The 18,998-nt window shown below is 42.9% G+C and overlaps 1 protein-coding gene across 2 annotated transcripts in view; it reads right to left on the bottom strand.

The window, feature by feature from the left end:
* The window catches only part of GNB1 (G protein subunit beta 1), a 105,954-nt gene that overhangs the window by 40,338 nt on the left and 46,618 nt on the right, over positions 1–18,998 (bottom strand). Inside the window, exons 1-2 of one of the 2 annotated variants that reach the window (XM_040325885.1) lie at positions 16,468–16,575; positions 15,500–15,600 (exon numbers count right to left, since the gene is read on the bottom strand). In XM_040325885.1, coding sequence (XP_040181819.1) covers positions 15,500–15,556 — 57 coding nt within the window. In that variant the 5' untranslated portion in view covers positions 15,557–15,600; positions 16,468–16,575. Of the gene's footprint in view, positions 1–15,499; positions 15,601–16,467; positions 16,576–18,998 lie in introns of those variants that run through there. The other variant, XM_040325884.1, reaches the window with a different exon arrangement.

Here is an 18,998-nt window from a genome sequence, read left to right on the forward strand (position 1 = left end):
TATCATTGTCCGCAGTCTCTGATCCTCTCTAGTATCATGGCCGCAGTCTCTGATCCTCTCTAGTATCATGTCCCCAGTCTCTGATCCTCTCTAGTATCATGTCCCCAGTCTCTGATCCTCTCTAGTATCATGTCCGCAGTCTCTGATCCTCTCTAGTATCATGTCCGCAGTCTCTGATCCTCTCTAGTATCATGTCCGCAGTCTCTGATCCTCTCTAGTATCATTGTCTGCAGTCTCAGATCCTCTCTAGTATCATTGTCCGCCGTCTCAGATCCTCTCTAGTATCATTGTCCGCCGTCTCAGATCCTCTCTAGTATCATTGTCCGCCGTCTCTGTTCATCTCTTGTAGTATTTTGGGGTCAGTCTGGAGCTCCACTTTAAAGTTGTCTGCTGTGTTTACAGTTTGCTACATGCAGAGAGTTTTTTTTTTTTTTAAGAACAGATTAAAACTGTGCGCAGTAATCATGATGCATCGCGGAATCGAATCGTGGACAGGGTAATCGAATCGTGAGGCCAGAGGAGATGCGCACCCCTACCAATAACACTGCAAGATATTACCAAGATGCAAGTATTTTTAAAGAGGCGGGTACCAATGTCGCCATTTGAAATAGTATGTTTTTTTTTTTTTAAATCACACTAGCCTAGGTGGATGCAGGATCAGTCCAGTGCCACTACATCCGATGACGCCTCTAAACACTTAGAAATGAGCAATCCAACGCCACCGATCGTTCGGTTCTCACAGCTCCAAGCAGAGAGCTTGTGACTGTCAGTCACAGATCTGTCCCCTCCAAGCTCCCTGGAGCAATGGGCTTTGGAGTGGGCAGGGCGGCTGCCTCAGGCTCTCTCGCTGAGAAGCCGAGCGTCTGGACAGACTTCTGACATGGTGCCTGGACAGATTTGTGGAACTCAGCCCGCTCTCTGCTGAAAACAGGTCACAAAACAAACTGCACTCCTGTGTTCTATAGGCGAAGTACAGCCAAACAAGCTTTTACCTTTAAAGGGGTTGTAAAGGTTTATTTTCTAAATAGGTTGCTTTAAGCTAGTGCATTGTTGGTTCACTTACTTTTTTCTTCGTTTTCCCTTCTAAATTGTTTTTTTTTTTCCTTTATCTGAATTTCTCACTTGTTCCTCAGTAAGCTTGCCCCCATCATCCGAGCCGTTCTGGCTAGGGGTTAGTCAGCAAGCTCGCCCCCTCCCTTGGGACTACATCCCTGCGGGGAGAAGCTGTGAATGTTGTGTGCGTCTATAGAGACACAGAGCGTGGCTCAGCCCATCCCCTGCTATCTCACAGTAGAGCTGCACGATTAATCGTAAGAATCGCGATCGATTCACACATAACCCCTCGCGCGATCTCCAGGCTGGATGACCTGTGATTTGCGGTCATAGGAAAGTCCCCGGCTTTGTCCTAGCTCCGTAGCAGCAGCCATCTTGGTACACCCGGCACGTCAGGAAGTGACGTTTCGTCACCGCCATCTTGCTCCACCCCACACTCCTGCACAGTAATGATAGAGAGAAGGGGGCAAGCGGACATCTTGTTACACCCAACAGTTATTTTCAAAACAAAACGGAGCTTATGTGGTTAAATACAGTATATGTAAATCTGACAGACTGTTTACATGTTAAATTTTAAAAGCAGCAGCAAACCTTACATGCTTGCTAATGTGACAGAACACCTCTGATTTTCACATTTAGTTAAAGGTGAAAATCAGAGCTGTTTTTTCACATTCGCAAGCATGTAAGTTCAGCAGGTTTGCGGCGGCTTTAAAAAAAATGTAACATGTAAACAGTCCGTCAGATTTACATATACTGTATTTAACCACATAAGCTCCGTTTTGTGTTGAAAATATATATACACACACACACACACACACACACACACATACATATACACATACATATACATATACACATACACACACACACACACGACTGAAAGCACAGACTATACAGCTGCATTTTATAGCATTAAATGGCAAATTCAAAGCTTGGGACCAGCCCTGCGCAGAAATATGATGTCTGCTACCACAGGAACAATGGAATTTTACAGAGGTAAACTAATCCAATAGCAAGCTTGAAAGCGATTGGTGACACAGTAAGCACAGAGAAAGTTATACAGCACAGGCTTCAGGAGAAACACTCCTACTGGCCTTATATGGAGTGGTGTCTGCTCAGAGGAAAGGCATTACACAATGCAAGATTAAAAAAAAAAAAAAAGTACCCCAAGTAAGCTTTCTGACTTTGGCCCAGCTGCTGGATAGCTTTAAAGTGATTGTAAAGACCAATCTTAAATAAACAGGTTTATATTTACATGTTCTGTGCAATAATTTTGCACAGAGCAGCCCTGGTCCTCCTCTCACAGAAATATCACAAAGTTCAACTGCCACCCGCGTGGTGCGAAGCAATGGACAGCCTTCTGCACAGAAAATATAGTGTATGCAGTACTTTTTTTCAGCACACTAGACCAACACCGTAGCATGAACTGGGCCCTTGAGAGGAGACCATTTTTTGTCCATGCGGTGTGACTGCACTGGAAGAGCCATGCAATGCAGTCCCAACGCATCTGGGGTGAATATACCCTTAAGGCTTTAAGAAAAACAAAAAAAAAACACACCCATTACAACCACTTTAACTGAGCACACCTACTGCAATGACCTGCATTTTAATGCACTGAAGAATACAGGTCACCACAAGGACACAAAGAAAAACAATTGTTGTCTAGATGTCCCGATTACAAAATGCTGTTATGTGCAGTTCGGTGCATTGTGTTAAATGCTACATGTACATATTTTAATTCACAAAGGAAAAATCTATTGAAAGAAGGGGAAAGAAAAAAAAAAAAAAGTCAAATTTTGTCTTACAAGGACCCAACAGCCATCTTAGAGGGGAGATCGTGTGCGCAATGCCTCAAAGTAGAAGAGTATGTAGAAATATATGAGTGACATTGTAAATCCAGGTATAAGGTCCAAAGCTGTCTTTTGGTTTGCCCTTATTTCCTTACCCTCCCATCCTCCACCTATTCCTCCTCAATATAGCCAATACAAATCACAATTATCCAGGTAGGTCGGCTACAAAGCCCCTTTGCCAATGCCTCTCCAAAACAAAAATGTTGGTCTTTTTGCTTCTCTCAAAACAGGAAAGGATGTGATGTCACAGTAAATTACCTGCGTAATGAATACAAATTTAAGGGCGCAGGAAAATGCGTATCGACGCATGTAAAAAAATAAAATAAAAAAATTGCACGTCCATTGTGAGCATTTTTTTTCATGTTTATGTGTGAATCGGCCCTAAAAGGTCTGGGAAGATTTTTACAGCCAAGGTTATAAATATTTATCCCCGAACATTATAAGCAAACTTGCACACTGGTATCAGAAGAGTAGAACGAAAAGGTTATATACCTAGTCTAAATCTAAGAAAATTTGAAAGTTCTAAGAATTTAGGACCAAGAGAAACATTAGAGGAGTTTGGACTTTTTTGATTTTGTCCATGTGTATAAAACACCAACAGACATGTCCGCCAGAAGAAAAAAAAAAAAAAAAAGGTAGAACTAGTAAAGACTAATTTCAGCATGTCAACCCTCTGCAAAACAGGCCTCCTAACGGATATACCAAGCTAAAAACATCCAGGAAGTCTGGTCCGGTCTGGAGCCAAGCTTTTAATAACTGTTTAGAAGAGAGGAGAATTAATGAAGACATGGAGAACTGTTCGCTTGTAGAAAGGCTGATGTGTACCAAGATAAAGCAAACAGCCAAGGATTTATTTCTAGAGAGGTATTTGACCATGTACAGAAGTAACACTGCTCTAGTAGTAAGAAGCTTGTTTACCAACTTGGTGTTGGACCTGGTGCCACCAGCATTAAAAAGGTATGTGTGTATATTATATACAGTATATATATATAACAAAAATGTAAACATGCACTGAGCGCTATACCCGTTACTGTTATAATCACACACACACAAAAAAAAAAGTCTGAAAAATAGGTGTGAAAACTAGGGTTGTCAGAGGTAATTAAAGTGGTTCTAAAGGCTGAAGTTTTTTTACTTTCATACTAAAAAGGTAAAAAACCTTTAGTATAAAGCTGACACCAACATACCTAAACCAGATCACAATCCAGCAATGTGCAGGACAGCAGCTGCTTTCCTAGGTCTCTTCCTCCGCAATTAGTGACACAGCAGCTCCCGCTGTTGTCAATCACAACCAGTGATGAGGGAGGGGTACCAGAGCCCCGTTCTGTACGCCTTATGGACACAGCAGGGCTCGGGAGCGAGTATGCCCACATGACAAGTGGACTGGTATGGGGGCAATCAGAGAGGGGGAGGAACTAGGAGCACCGGCTGGGGACCTAAGAGGAGGATCAGGGAGAAAAGCCAAAGCTAAAAAACTGAGTAGACAACTTTTGTTCGGGGTATATTCCATGACGCAATGGGAGCAGCACCCTTCCTAATCCTCCATTATCCAAGCTACCACCTCATTTTACAAAGGACTGAAGAAATCAATGTTTTAGCCCGCCAATTTGTTTAAGATTTGGTCATTGCCATCTTCAATCTACACTGCCATCTTCAATCTACAGTCTAACATGAAAGTTTTCAAAGCTTAAAAAACTAAAAAGCGGAGGAAATACTGAAAAGCAGGTCACAAGCAAAGAACGTACTGAAACCAGCATGTTTCATGTTACTATACTATATTTACATTGTATACGGTTTTTCTTTTAGCTATGGATTCAATGTGTCGTTCATTGGGACCTCTGTGGTCATCCTATTAAGTGGCAATTCCCTGCAAAAAAACAAAAAACTGGCATGCATCTCAGCAGCAAAGATTCAGGTCATTGAAGTAGGTCCAGAGAACGCAGGAAACTGCAGAGGCAGCTAAATGTGCTTGCACTGCACAACAACAAAATTACATACTAGAACTTTTGTGCTTACCGCTAATATACTGTACGTTATATGTATAACCAAGTGAACTCTAAAAAGGGACTTGCCTGAACCAGCAAGACTGAAAAAACAAAAAATAAAAATATGACAGGTGGATTATCTTAAAGGAGTTGTAAACCCTTGAGGTTTTCCACCTTAAAGCCGACCTTCTTTCGGGAAGTCGTGACGCGCTATCTATATGCGCCCTCGTTTAGCATGTCAATCAATTGGCATGTCAATAGGAACACCCACTCCCGCGGGATTCGATACCCGGAAGCCGCGGTGAATTCTAAGAAAAAACGCTATCTACGGCAAAAAAAAAAAAAAAAAAAAAAGAAGGTCAGTGTAATTTTATTTGCAGAACTGGGCTGGATGTAGTGTTAGAATTTTTTTATAGGGTGAACCCCCGCTTTAAGCTAAAAAACCTGCGCTACAGCTGCCCCCCCTTATCTTACCTGAACTTGATCTTTCCAGCAATGAGCACAGCAGTACAAGCTGCTGTCTCGTGTCCTCATTGGAGAGATAGCAAGCAGGAGCCATGGGGGGGGGGGGGGGCAGAGTCCTGCTGTCAGTCAATGGACAAAGCAGCAGGACTCAGACGCATGCCAACACGAGTGTCCCCTTGGACAGTGGCTCTCAATGGGCCACTCGAAAAGGAGGAACCAGGAGTGCCACCGGGGGATCTCAGAAAAGGAGGATCGGGGCCACACAAAACTCTTGGACAGAGACATGGGGGAGTATGTTACAAAAAAAGATCACCAACTACCTCATGATGAAAGACAACATAAAAAAAACTAGGTAAACCCTTAAGAGAAACAAGTCCATATGGAAAACCTGCAACACAAAGGCCAGCCAATCTACACAGCAAGGCCCAAGCCCTACACTTGCAGCCATTCTGATTCAGGGAAGACAATTTTCATGATTTGCAGTAGGCCACCTTGCCAGACAACCATTCTCACCAAGTGGGATATCCCAAGAATGCTTAGAATCACCACAACATAATAGCCCATAGATTGAGCATTTGAAGTGACGAAAGACCGGGAGAGAACTAAAGGGTACAATCTCCCAAATTCAGCCTAACTGGAGGGGATAGGGTACACAAAGCATCCCTGCAAGGAGAAGGGGTGAAAATAAATACCGCCATTTCAAACTGGAGAAATTAGAAAAAACATCCGCTTTAGCACCCAAAAAGTGTGTCTGGGCCTGACTGAACACTGCGAGACCTGCTAAACCTCGAGCAGAAAACAAAATTTTACAGGGATCTTCTGACCCACTGCAGTCCACCGGAACATCCACAGCCATGGAGCAGGGAATAGAAAACTTACTGGTATACATATACCTGAATAAGGGAACAAAAGAAAGGCATTCACAGAGAACATGCCTCAAGCAGCTGGATCAGCCACAGGAAAACCTAACCCAAGGGATAAGGTTTCACAAAGGCATTCATACCGCAACAAGGGATACCATCAGCTGGACCCAGCGTGTTCCACCTGGCAATGTCACCAGGGGAGCACAAACCACTCTGTAGATGGCCTGAGCATCTTTGTGTGACCTCTCACTGCAGACTAGATTAAGGAAAATTAGAGGACAATACATGATTTTTAAGGAAGTTCACATCTTACTAGTGCCCAAGTGATGTCCAAAGGAGAAACCCAAAAAGCATATTCAACCCTGTGGGGGAAGGTAAAAGCCTACTCACCTAAACAGCCTGAGTCACACCAGGTACTACCTCATCCAGACAATATCAGTTTCTTACTCAGAGCCCAGGCCTATAGCAAGAAAGGGTCTGAAAGGGGACTTGGAGCCAAGAGAATGAGAAACCATTCTGAGAGAGGATTCCTCTCCCAAAACCCTACACACACCTGACGGAGGGGTAGGGAGTGAATTCCCTGAATGTTGCCAAGTGCCCAATGACATACAGGTATTTATTCCGGGATGTGATTGGTCAAAATTGGAATTGCTGTTTTCACTGGCTAGGCTTCATTATATATATATATATATATATATATATATATATATATATATATATATATATATATATATATATATATATATATATATATATATATATATATATATATATTTATTTTCTAGCTGACTCTGCAGGTAAGGTCGTTTGAGCATCCAACAATGGGGATGCCAGAAAAAGGCACCAAGATGAACACAGTTGACAATGCTCACAGGCGCAACCCCCATCTTAGGACGTTGAGTCAGGTTCAAGAGGAGAGAACAAAGAGGGCAAGTATTAAACATTGGAAAGATTTATTAAAGCTAAAATATCACACTCGCATGAAACCTGGGTGGTAGCCAGAGGCACGGAAAGAGAATCTCATAAATTTGGCAGGGTTAGGACTGCAAGTGATACAGGGTGCTGTGAAGAGGCCTTGCAGCTTACACATGCGTTTGCAAATGTGTGGCAACTAAACCCCCTGTTTAACACATATTGTTGGACAGGTTAATTTGGTAAGCAGACTGGTTGGCGAGTTCAGCTGGGATATTTTGGTTTTGTGTTCCTCGCATTTGCCCTTCTACGTGCTCCTTGCCGTGAAGGCCAATTATAGGTGGGGGCAGGGGCCATCACCGTTACTGGTGTAAATTTTGTCAGGGGACACACTGGGTATCTTTGCTGCCATTGTGTTATGCTGGGTGCCCAATGTCCCCCTGGGCCTTTGAGGACGGGGCTACCTACAGGCCCACCTGCCCCTGGACACACTGGGTATCTTTGCTGCCATTGTGTTATGCTGGGTGCCCAATGTCCCCCTGGGCCTTTGAGGACGGGGCTACCTACAGGCCCACCTGCCCCTTATCTATCCATTAGAATGCATGTGCTCTCATTGTTGAGACTCACAAATTTAGAAGTGTTAGGACTGCAAGCAATACAGTGTGCCATGAAGAAGCCTTGTAGCTTACACATGATTTTACAAATGTGTGCCAACTAAACCTGTTTTTAATGCAAAGTGTTGGACAGGTTAATTTGGTTGGCAAGCAGACTGGCTGGGGAGATGAACTGGGAATTTGTCTTTCACGGTATAAAGAATGCCAGGGTTTCTTTAACAGTGTGGGGTTGTTACTGCTAAAGCCTGGTTGTTGGTGCAAAAGACAAAGTTTAATCCCTTTGTGCTTGTGCAGTGGGCCTCAATGTAATGGTGAACTCTTTATTCTGATGCTTTAAGTTGGAAAATTCACCACTCGCTGCCCTCAACAGGCTGGGGAATCTGAAGCACTGGTACATGTTAAGGACAGAAGGCGCGTGGACATAGCTCATTATCCTCAAAGGTTTTATTCATGTAAAGACGGGTAGTATACTCAGATTTAAATAAAATCTCAGTATTCCTCCACATTAGGTCCATAAAACTCTCCATCATAAGGCACTGTCCTGTAGAGGCACGGGCTAATGCGTTTAGAGCGGTTCTTCCTCAGAGCGACTGGGGAAGAGGAACCCCTTGAAACATGTTGGCCTATGCCTTTACAGGACAATCCCACATGATGGGGGACAGTTTAATGGAGGAATACTGTGATTTGCATCCATGTAAGTCTGTAAGTATACTACCTGACTTTGTACATGAATAAAACCTTTGTTTGGGGATAATGCGCTAGGTCCACACGCCTTCTGGGTGTTGGTGTGCTGGGCCCACTTAAAGAGTTGTCAAGCAGCAGCATCTATGGCCGCTTTGTAGACTTGTGAAAGACTACTATGCTTTCAGACAGACAAAATGCATTTCGGGGTAATGCCCCCTTTGTCAAGCCTGATGCAGTCAAACTTCACAGAACATGGCCAGTTTCACCAGTGACTTCTGGCACACATGGAAGCATACCATTTTTTTTGTGGCTTGTAATTGGTCTAGCCCAGGGGTCTCCAAACTTTCTAAACAAAGGGCCAGTTTACGGTCCTTCAGACTTTAGGGGGGCCAGACTAGGGTCATTGGGAGTAGAAAATGTCAAGTGGGAGTAAATACCATATCTTTGGTGTCAGTGGGTGGACTAGTGCCCCATTGTTGGCGTCAATGGAAAAAATTGATGGCGTCAGTTGGAGGAATAGTGCCCCATTGTTGTCAGCAAAAATAATTATGCCCCATTGGAGATGGATGGAATAGGGCACGCAAAGGGCCGCAGTTTGGAGAACCCTGGTCTAGCCCGATTTATTTATTTTTTCTTACATAATCTGTGTGCAGTATAAATACTATAAGGAAGCAGTACGCAAACTGTCTGAATTCAAGACAAGAATAAAATCAAGTGAATATACTTACACACAAGTTAATGTTATCAAACATATGACTTGCACACTTAATAAAATGTGCTTAAACCACAAAATCAGCAAATAGTCAATTCCATTTAATGTGAAGCGACATAAATGCACTTTAATTGAGTGACCACTTTAGTGTTCCAACACCAAGTGCACAGGCTTCTTACGGGAAGTACCTCTAAGCTATAGGAGGTCTTCAGCATTTGTAGTTGTAAATATCACAGCTGCTCCTCATACTGCATCTTCACCATTCTATTAGAAAGCTCACAATGATCCAGAAAGCCAACCACAGTTACAGAGGTTGTAAAGGTTTGTCTTTTATTTTCTAAATTGGTTAATTTAAGCTAGTGCATTGTTGGTTCAATTACCTTCTAAATGTTTTTCTTTGTTTGAATTTCTCACTTCCTGTTTCTCCTCAGCAAGCTTTCCACCATCATAGGAGCGGTGGAAAGTCATTTAGAACACCTTACTGAGGAGGAACAGGAAGTGAGAAATTCAGACAAGGAAAACAAAGAAAAACAACATTTAGAAGGGAAATCAAAGGAAAAGGCAAGCGAACCAACAATGCTCTAGCTTAAAGGAACCCATTTAGAAAATAAAAAACAAACCTTTACAACCCCTTTAAGTATAGGGGGGGGGACAAACATGGGTCCCGAGACGATGCCCCCCTAGCGACGAAACAACTTGGATGGAGCCTAGCTGTGACATGCTTGCCAGCTTCAGCGTGGCAAAGCTCACGTTTTGTCTCATACTTGATCTTGTGAGGACTTTTACTGGGAATTCACCAATACTGTGTTTTTTTTCCCTTTCATCAGCGAGTACCGATACCCTGTAGTGCGATTTGCATCAATACAAAAAAAACCTGTTTGAATCAAATGCAATTTCCCCCACCGCACGTGTAGAAAGGGATTAAAGTGCCATCTAGTGGGCAGTTTAAAAAATGTTAGAACTCTCAGTACATATCTGGTAGCAAATCATGGCCGCTGGAGGTGCTCACAGGGCTGAAGAAGTTTCGGGAACCCATGATTATAGGGCAGAAGTGATGTCAGCTTGGGGGGGCGGACCCCCTCTACACCTCCTCCAGCAGCCCCGATTTGCTACAAGAGATGTACTAAGAGTTAACTTTTTTAAACTGGCCACTAGATGACTTTTTAATCCCTACACACACAGTGGGGGCAATTTCATCTCTACTGTTCAAATCGCAGCGCAATTTGTGCCCATGCATTTTGCATTGACGCAAATTGCTCCACAAAGAACCTGTTTCGACATGGGGGGGGGAGGAACGATACTCAAATGCTTGGTATAGGCATCCCTACTTATTACAGAGTGGCCTATGTTTGTTTCCCTTCCTATGCTTAAAGTGGTTGTAAAGAATTTGTTTTTTCTTTTTTAAACCTCTCTATACTTACCCACTCTGTGCAATGGAATTGCACAGAGCGGCCCTAAACCTCTTTTTCTGGTCCCCTTCCAGCACTCCAGGCTCCTCCTGTCAGAAGTCCCCACCGGAAGGCATTTTCCATGGGGGAACTTGTGCATGCTCGCTCCTGAGCCCCGTTGCTGCATTTATTGACACAGACAGTGGGACTTGGCCGTGCCCCCTCATCACTGGCTTTGACCGACAGCACTGGTTTCTGGTGGCCCATCATAGCCAGTGAGACATGGAAGGGAAGAGCCGCAGTCATGCACAGCGCTGGATGGAATGAGAACTCAAGGGCAAGGGGCCAAAATCTATGACTAAACATTTATCTTATTGCAAGGAATGCATTAAGGTAAAAAATGTTTAGGTTTTATAACCATTTAACTGAGGTTGGATTTATGGATCATTGTGCGATTTCCTGCAGTGGTGCAGTTGCTGTACAGTGGATTGTAGTTGTCTGCCCGATCCACTGTGAGTGAGACAACACCACAATCCAGTCATATGTGGACCTTGGAGCAAAGCTCACCGGCCACCCCAGGAGTCATGGGGTATGGCGTAGCAGTACCAGCCTCTTTGCAAAGGTGTGCCCGCGCTTGCTGGTCGGACTGAGTAGACTACAAAGATCTATATTATCCAGCCTGTGTCTCAGCCAACAGCTGAAAGAAGATTCTTCAAGAAAAAGTTAAATTAAATTTTTCCTCAGGGCGCTGGGCCCAAAGGGAGCCATACATCCTTCTCCTTGCTAGGCAGAACGAAACTGAGGCTGCATGCTGCAGTGAGGAGGGTTATGTCTGGAGGGACCGCCCCCTGGGCGAGGCTGTTCATCTCTGTTAATGTAACATGTATTTAATTAACTAACATGTTTCTGCCTAGTCCTCTCCTGTAAACAGAGAACATAACCCACTTGTCAAGATTTAAGGAGCTGTGTCCATCCATGGACGATAAGAGAAATATGCTGTTCCGTACAGCGCATGCGCAGTTCGTCCCGGGCACGCATTGATAGGGGGCACTATACGATAGAACACCAGGATGTACTTCCATGCCTTGGTGTATGAGCTCTGGCGTGTTTGCAAAGCCCGTCAGGAACTCAACACAGCAAAGAGCTAATCACAAGTACTGAGACCCGATGTATGGCTGTAGAGATTGGGAAATGTCTCACTGCCTGTAATTAGCGCTCCAAAGTGCCGACTTCCTGGCGGGCTCTGCACGTGCGAATTGCGAACACACCTGAGCTTATCCTTACCCTGGTATTGTCAGTTTGAAATAGAAAAAAGCAGAGGGACTGGCAGGATCACCAAGTACTTCACACAAAGGAAGCAATGCAAGGAGAACAGGATACTTTAATACAGTGACAATGCTTTCTTAATGTCAAACTTAACATCTTGGGATTCTACAGAGTGCCCATCTAAAAATGTCAACAATTGAGATGGTTGCCTAGACCTGCAAAGGTGTTCAGTTACAAAGTTCACAAGACTAGGTTTGTAAACGGTAAGGGTCATTGCAGCTACAATGCATACAAGAACACATGAAGCTGCTGTCCGTGGTGAGAGTCAACATTATACCTACTGATTTTGGAAGAGCGGCTTCTAATGGCAATTGCAACACTGATAAATGTCAAGAGATAAGAAGTGGGCATTGGGGTTACTAATATTTTCAGTGTTTCAGAACCTCAACCTTTTTTCAGTCATGGCACCATAAAATACTGCACAATCTTGAGGCAACCCCATTCTAAAACTTAAAAAGAAAAATAGTTTTACATAAACAAGCAATATTTACACGTATAGGACAGCCAACATTAGAAGTGACTTATTCTTTGAAAGCAAATAAACCTTTGCACACTGGTACCGTCTAGTAATTCCAATGTTTCTCTCCCTCATTCTGCTTATGTGACCCCCCCCCGGGTGCTGATAGAGAGGGGGAGGGGCAAACAAGGATGCTGTGCAGGTTCCCTTCTCATGAACTGATGTCGTCATTGGATGCTGTAAGGTTGCACAATGAAAAACACGTGACTAAACTAAAAGGCAGGCTTGATCCACCCTCTGGCTTGTATGCAGTTTTTCGGAAATGTTTAGCCATCTTGTCACGGCATCCCTGGTTGAAAAAAGGCTGCAGTAGAGGCTGTGAAATGTATAAAACTAAGGCTACATTCACACTGAAGCGCTGGGTGCGTTGGCACTAAAGTGGCGCTATTTTTAGCGGCGATTTGCCGTCATTTTCGGCCGCTAGTGTTACGGTTTTAACCCCCGTTAGCAGCCGAAAAAGGGTCAAACGCGCCCGCAAAAACGCTGCTTTGCGGCGCTGCCCCGTTGATTTCAACGGGCAGGGACGCTGTAGGAGCGCTATATTCATTGCGTCTACAGCACCTCAAAGATGCGGCTGGCAGGACTTTTTACCGTCCTGCCAGCGCAACGCTCCAGTGTGAAAGCCCTCTGGCTTTCACACTGGATTTAAAGGAGAAGCTCTTTCAGGGTGCTTTGCACGCGCTATTTTTAGCACAATAGCGCCTGCAAAGCGCCTCAGTGTGAAAGCAGCCTTATTGTATAGGTACACACTGGTGGTTGAGGTATACTTTATGAATCTGACAGTGCTATAATATCTCCACAATATTATTGTATGGTGGGGCATTCTTTTCAGAAAGAATCAAACAGCATGCAAGAGCATTTTAAAATTCTATGAAAAAGGACACCAATCAGCTTTCAGTGCTCCAGCTTTAGTAAATCCCCAACATGTGCTTCCATTACATTGTATGTTCCCAATCTGTTTGGCCTCAAACCATTCAGTCACAAGACAACCATAGTAACAGGAGGACTTTATGAATTGAATTAGTAAAATGTAGTACTAGCCACAACATGGCACACCATTCATTTTAACCCCCCCCCCCCCCCCCCCCCAATTAACCTGCTTTCATTTGCCCTCTCCCCCCTACAACCCTCCACCAAAAAAAAAAAAAAAAAAAAAATGTAAATGTCCTTTCACTTCCTCACATCCTTCACTTTTTTCCTCCCTTTAGAATACTTGCATTGTCACATTTCCTCACTCCCTGTGCACAGTCTACCCACTTCAACAGTCTTAACCTATCATTTTAGATACCGGTCCATTGACTTGTAAGTCGTCCCCCCAAGTCGCCACAAGGGGGGGGGGTCTTTTTTTGGTGACATCCTGTGTTTGCCGGGGTTATAGGTAAGCAGATAAGCTCTTTTGTTATAGGTATTGTATGAAATGCTGTTACTATTTTGGTCAATTGTAATGTTCTTGATCATTTGTTAATCAAATTACAGATATCCTCCTGCAGCATTAGACCGCAAAACTAGCGGAGGAGATGTTATCCATGATCAATTATCCCACGGATTTTCCCTGTTTGGGGACCATTAATTCTGGTGATACACGTGGATTGTTACCATGCATTTAGTCTGGATTTAAAGCGGATGTGCCATGGGGAAAAAATATTAAAAGCCAGCAGCTACAAATACTGCAGCTGCTGACTTTAGGACACTTACCTGTCCTGGAGTCCAGCGCTGATCGCAGCAGAGCACGAGCGATCGCTCGTCTCTCTGCTGCTCCCCCCGCCATCCACGCTGAGGGAACCAGGAAGAGAAGCGCTGCGGCTTCACTGCCCGGTTCCCTACGGCGCATGCGCGAGTCGCGCTGCACCCGCAGATTGGCTCACACGCTGTGTGCTGGGAGCCGAGTGTTCCCAGCACACAACGGGCGACAGACGGGAAGTCGGAAAAACCTGTCTTTTGCCCGTAGCGTGTGGCCGGAAGTGGGTGCAAATACCTGTCTTTAGACAGGTATCTGCACCCCCCTCCCCCCTGAAAGGTGTCAAATGTGACACCGGAGGGGGGAGGGTTCCGATCAGCGGGACTCCACTTTAGGGTGGAGAACCGCTTTAAGTATTTGTTACGTTTATATAGATATATATTATATACACACACATACATACATCCTAGTCTACCTTGTACCGAGATAGTCCAATTGCCCCTGTTTTTTAAGGCTTGGTTGGGGACCAAGCTCCGACCTTTTAATTTCTGCGTTTCTGGATAATGGTACTAGGATCTATATCCCCTTTACTATCAGTATTGCTATAGAGGCTACCTCTATCTTTCACAACCCTAATTTCCAATTCTTCAAAGATAACATTTGCCATCAGTCTGTTAGCCCCAGCTTAATCATCCTATAGCAAGCTTGCACACAAGTAGTCTATTATATGGACTGTTTAAATTATAGACTATATAAGAAGATAGTCTTGTATCTGTTGATGATCGGGCCTTTACATAAAAAAAAATTACTGGATTTGTATTTACAAGTCAGTTGCAAATTGAGGATTTTAGGGTATTTGGTATTCAAAATTAAAAATTTAAATGGAGCAAATCAAAACCAACCTAAAATTACTGACACTGGGCCACACAAAGGCTTTTTATTAATCAGTCTCTTTGCAAGTAGGTACAAAAGTTTAATACAGGATTTTTGTAGAATTATTTTAATGAAAACCATATGGCCAGCATGGCATAGATAAAAAGCTAAACCACAAGAAAATTTGCAAAAAAATAAAAAAATCAATGTGACAAGTTTACATTACAGCAGCCATGCAGTCTGCAGAAACACTGCACAACCAAGTCACGCAGAGCAGGCGTCTTGTATGATCTTTAAAATTAAAACTACAGGCAAGTGTGAAGTTAAAATGGCATTTATGGAACATTAAACATCCACGGACTTGAATTTTCTTTTTCTTCAAAATAAACAGTAGCTTTTAACAGGAATGGATGTTCTGTGCCAACTACAGTTATGCTCATTACAAGAGATGGATAAATGTACAATGCATTTTATATTGGGAAAGTGCGTTTACATTAGATGGCTCAAAGGGGACTGATAGGTTAAAAGTAACCATGAAACGCTGAACATTTAAAAAGAAGACATTGTTTTATTACTTACTCTGATTTGGTTCTTGAGTTGCTCAGCCTCCTGGCGTAGCTGATCGAGTTCACTCATTTTTCTTCACTAAAATGAAGCTTCTCTACCACCAACACTCAATTCTGTAAAATAGAAAAAGAAAGGTCCAACTTAGTTCTGGAGTAATAAATTTCACACAAAAGGGAGCGGATATACGTTTCATTAGCTATACGAAGCCGAAAGACATAGGTTAGCAAACTCATTAGGTCTTTAACAAAAAAAACACAATAGTAGAACCAATTTGAAACAAATCTGAGACTAAAGCAGGCCATACACGGTCTAATTTCGAACAAACAAATTTTCTTTTCAAAAATCAGAAAGTTCGTTTTTTGTGATCCGATGATGCCACCATTGATTTTCGAAATTCGGCCAACCAAACCTTCATGTTGCCGGGAATATTCTTTTCTTGCACATGCGCATTTTTTTCTATTACATTTCTTGCACGATTCTCCCATCATTGATAAGAAAATCGTTTGTTTTTCAAAAAAAATTGAACATGTCGGATTCCTCAAATTTGATTGCTGCACGAAAATCGGCTGTTGCTGCAGCCCACTAACCGTGCGAAATTCGTACGAAAACTCTTATACGATTTTCGAAAGAAAATTTTGAAATTCGAACCGTGTATGGCCGCCTTTAAAGATGGAATAGATTTACAACAGCGAGATGCAAATTTTACAAACAATATAAATCTTTAATACTAGTAAACACCAAACAATGTTACAGCATAAAAATCAAGACAGTATTACGCTCGATAAAAATTACCAATCAAGCTCAACATAGGTTTTAGCTACAAAATGTGTCAAACTTAAGAAACCATAACAGAAAAGCTCAAAATGTGTCCCCAGTGCAGAGCAAGTTGTAGATGTCCATCTACAGATCATGTAAATATAAGATTAATGGAGGAGGCATTCTGAATAAGAGGTGCAAGATTTACTGATAAGTCTTATTACCTCACCAATAAGGTGTACAACAGCAGAGCACTATTCTTCAGATTCTGCTTAAAATTCAGCACTGATGGTAGTCTTGGCAAGTTCTGGTAGAAGGCGCAAATGTGTGTTCTCAGCTACATTCCCTTTCACCTGTCCTCCATACAATGTCATCTTTAAGCCCGAATAGAGCTCAGTTACTCACTCAAATCCGGTTAACACAAAACCGGCTGAGAGTCTTAAACTGTCCGCTATCCTTCTGACCCTAATCCATTGGTTGCCGTTTTAACTGAACTGCCCTTGGCGTAGCGCAACAAGTTTTCCCAAAGCAAAAACTTTACTATCCTGGTTGGTTTCAGCTTTAGCGTATTCATAAAATAAGATGTGGATGAAGGGATTTTAAGCATTTTAACACCAGAAGTAAAAGGGATGTCTACAGGTGGCTACATATTAAGTCAGTGCCATTTACCAAAGATATCCAACGCCTTACAAATCTCAAATGCTTCTAGATTTGAAAGGACACACGTTGAAACATTTCCAGAGACAAAAGGAAATGTAGCTTGTCCAAATGGGAAATGTGTGAGAAATTGCCAGATGGCTGTATTTGATTTTAGGCTAATACACTTAGAAGCTTGTTAAAACCAGCCAGATAAGTGTCCGAGAGTAAACACCAACTAAATCTCCTCTAATGTGTAGGTCTGAATTATTTAAAGATTACCCCCTTATGCCTCAAACTTTACTTCAGCCTAATACCCAACTCAAAAAAAGATTAGGGCAAATCAGAACACAGACAATACACAAATCCAGCTTTGTACATATGGGTCCTATCTAAAATAGAAATCTCAAGACCCTTTCAATCTCAGGCTGACAATGGAGGACAGCATCAATACTAAAACCAGTACTGAATTTACTTCTAATGATGGTCTTTTTTTTACGCCATTTGCAGATCAACATGCTCACCTCTGTGCTTCTTTCCCACCACGTTCAGTTACCTTCACTCATGTCAAATGCAGACCCAATTAGTGAAATGCACCTGAAAGCAAATCCCCTTAATCTTGTTGACGAAAATATTCCTCTGTTAATGCTTCGTTTGGCAGAGCAGCAGTTTACTTAAAGCAGCATTTACAAGCCATTAAACTTATGTACATTTAACAATGTATTTTTGCACCAACAAGATTGCTTATGTAAATAAAAAGATAGGAACACTGGACAGAAATAAAGTCTATACAGGCTTCAGAAATTAGGCAATATACTAAAAGAAATTGCACTTCTTTTTCTAGCCAAGATCTGTAATGTAAGGCAGTGGAAAGTATAAGCGAATTTCAGGTAGCAAAGGGCATTACTATAAACAAAAAATCCATTCTAGCTCCTGTAGCCTTTAGTACAGACTATGGTGTATAAAGTACCTGAAGATGGACAAACCAGAGCAATAAGGAAAGACATACTGATACCAAGGCCAGTCTCACATGCGACTGGGATGGGGATAAAAGAGGCCGAGCTGAGGATTTACTGCCCACCCACCTAAAGTAAAAGAACAAAGCCGTTGGAGGCTGAGCACATGCTGCAGCAAATTTAATGCAGCATTTTCGCATTTACAACTTGAATAAGGTCACACCGCAAACAAACCATAAGCAAAATGCTTGCCTCGCATTTGCAGCTTATTTGCTGAACAAATGTAAGCAAAACAAAAAACGCATGACATTCAGGAGGTGGAAGTATTGTATCCTGGACACCTACCTGCAGCTGCACTCTAACAAGTGATCCACTGCCTTTCAAAGCATAGGCTAGTGTGAGCCAATGATTAGAGGGGGAAAAACACGCTTGACAACCATGTTTATTAAAGAGGAAGTAAATCCTGATGGGTTTTACTTCCTCTTAAGCCCCCTCCTGCAGCCTGCAAATGAAAAGCATAATAGGCTAGTATGCATCGCATACAAGCCCATTATGTGTTACTTACCTGCAAAAGAATCCAGCGATGTCCCCACAGTAGGCAGCATCCATCTTCTCGCCCCTCTTTCTTCCGGGCTGCTGACTCTGGCGCTGCGATTCGCACGGGAGCCACACTTCACAGCACGGGCTGGGGAAGAAACGGCATTTCGTTTTGTTTCTTCCCCGTCTATGCGCAGTGAAGATTTTCAGCGGACAAGTGAAATATCTCCTAAATGGCGCACGTAACCACTTCTCCTCCCTATGATGGGTTTCAGACGGAACAGAAGTGAGGGCAATCAATTTTTAGTAAGGCAGAAATTGTTCTTAGGACTCCCGTCAGGTTTTGACGGTAAAATACTCATTGAGGTTCCCCTCGCTTTCTGCCCCAGTGTGAGGGGCATCAGGCAGCAAGTTAAAGCATAAACTATATTTGCTTGCTCAGCCAAATAAAACATGAAATAAAATGTTCTATCCATTAGTGCAAATCCCCCTATGAACTGATAGCAGTTAGCATAGGAAGCCAAAAGGTAAAGTTTTACAGGACACCTCCCATCATGTCATGGAGAAGATGAGGGTAGGTTCTTTCGTTTTTCCTAGGGAAGCAAAAAAATAAAATAATGTAACCA

This window comes from Rana temporaria, chromosome 10, assembly GCF_905171775.1.
Source record: "Rana temporaria chromosome 10, aRanTem1.1, whole genome shotgun sequence".
Taxonomy (NCBI): domain Eukaryota; kingdom Metazoa; phylum Chordata; class Amphibia; order Anura; family Ranidae; genus Rana; species Rana temporaria.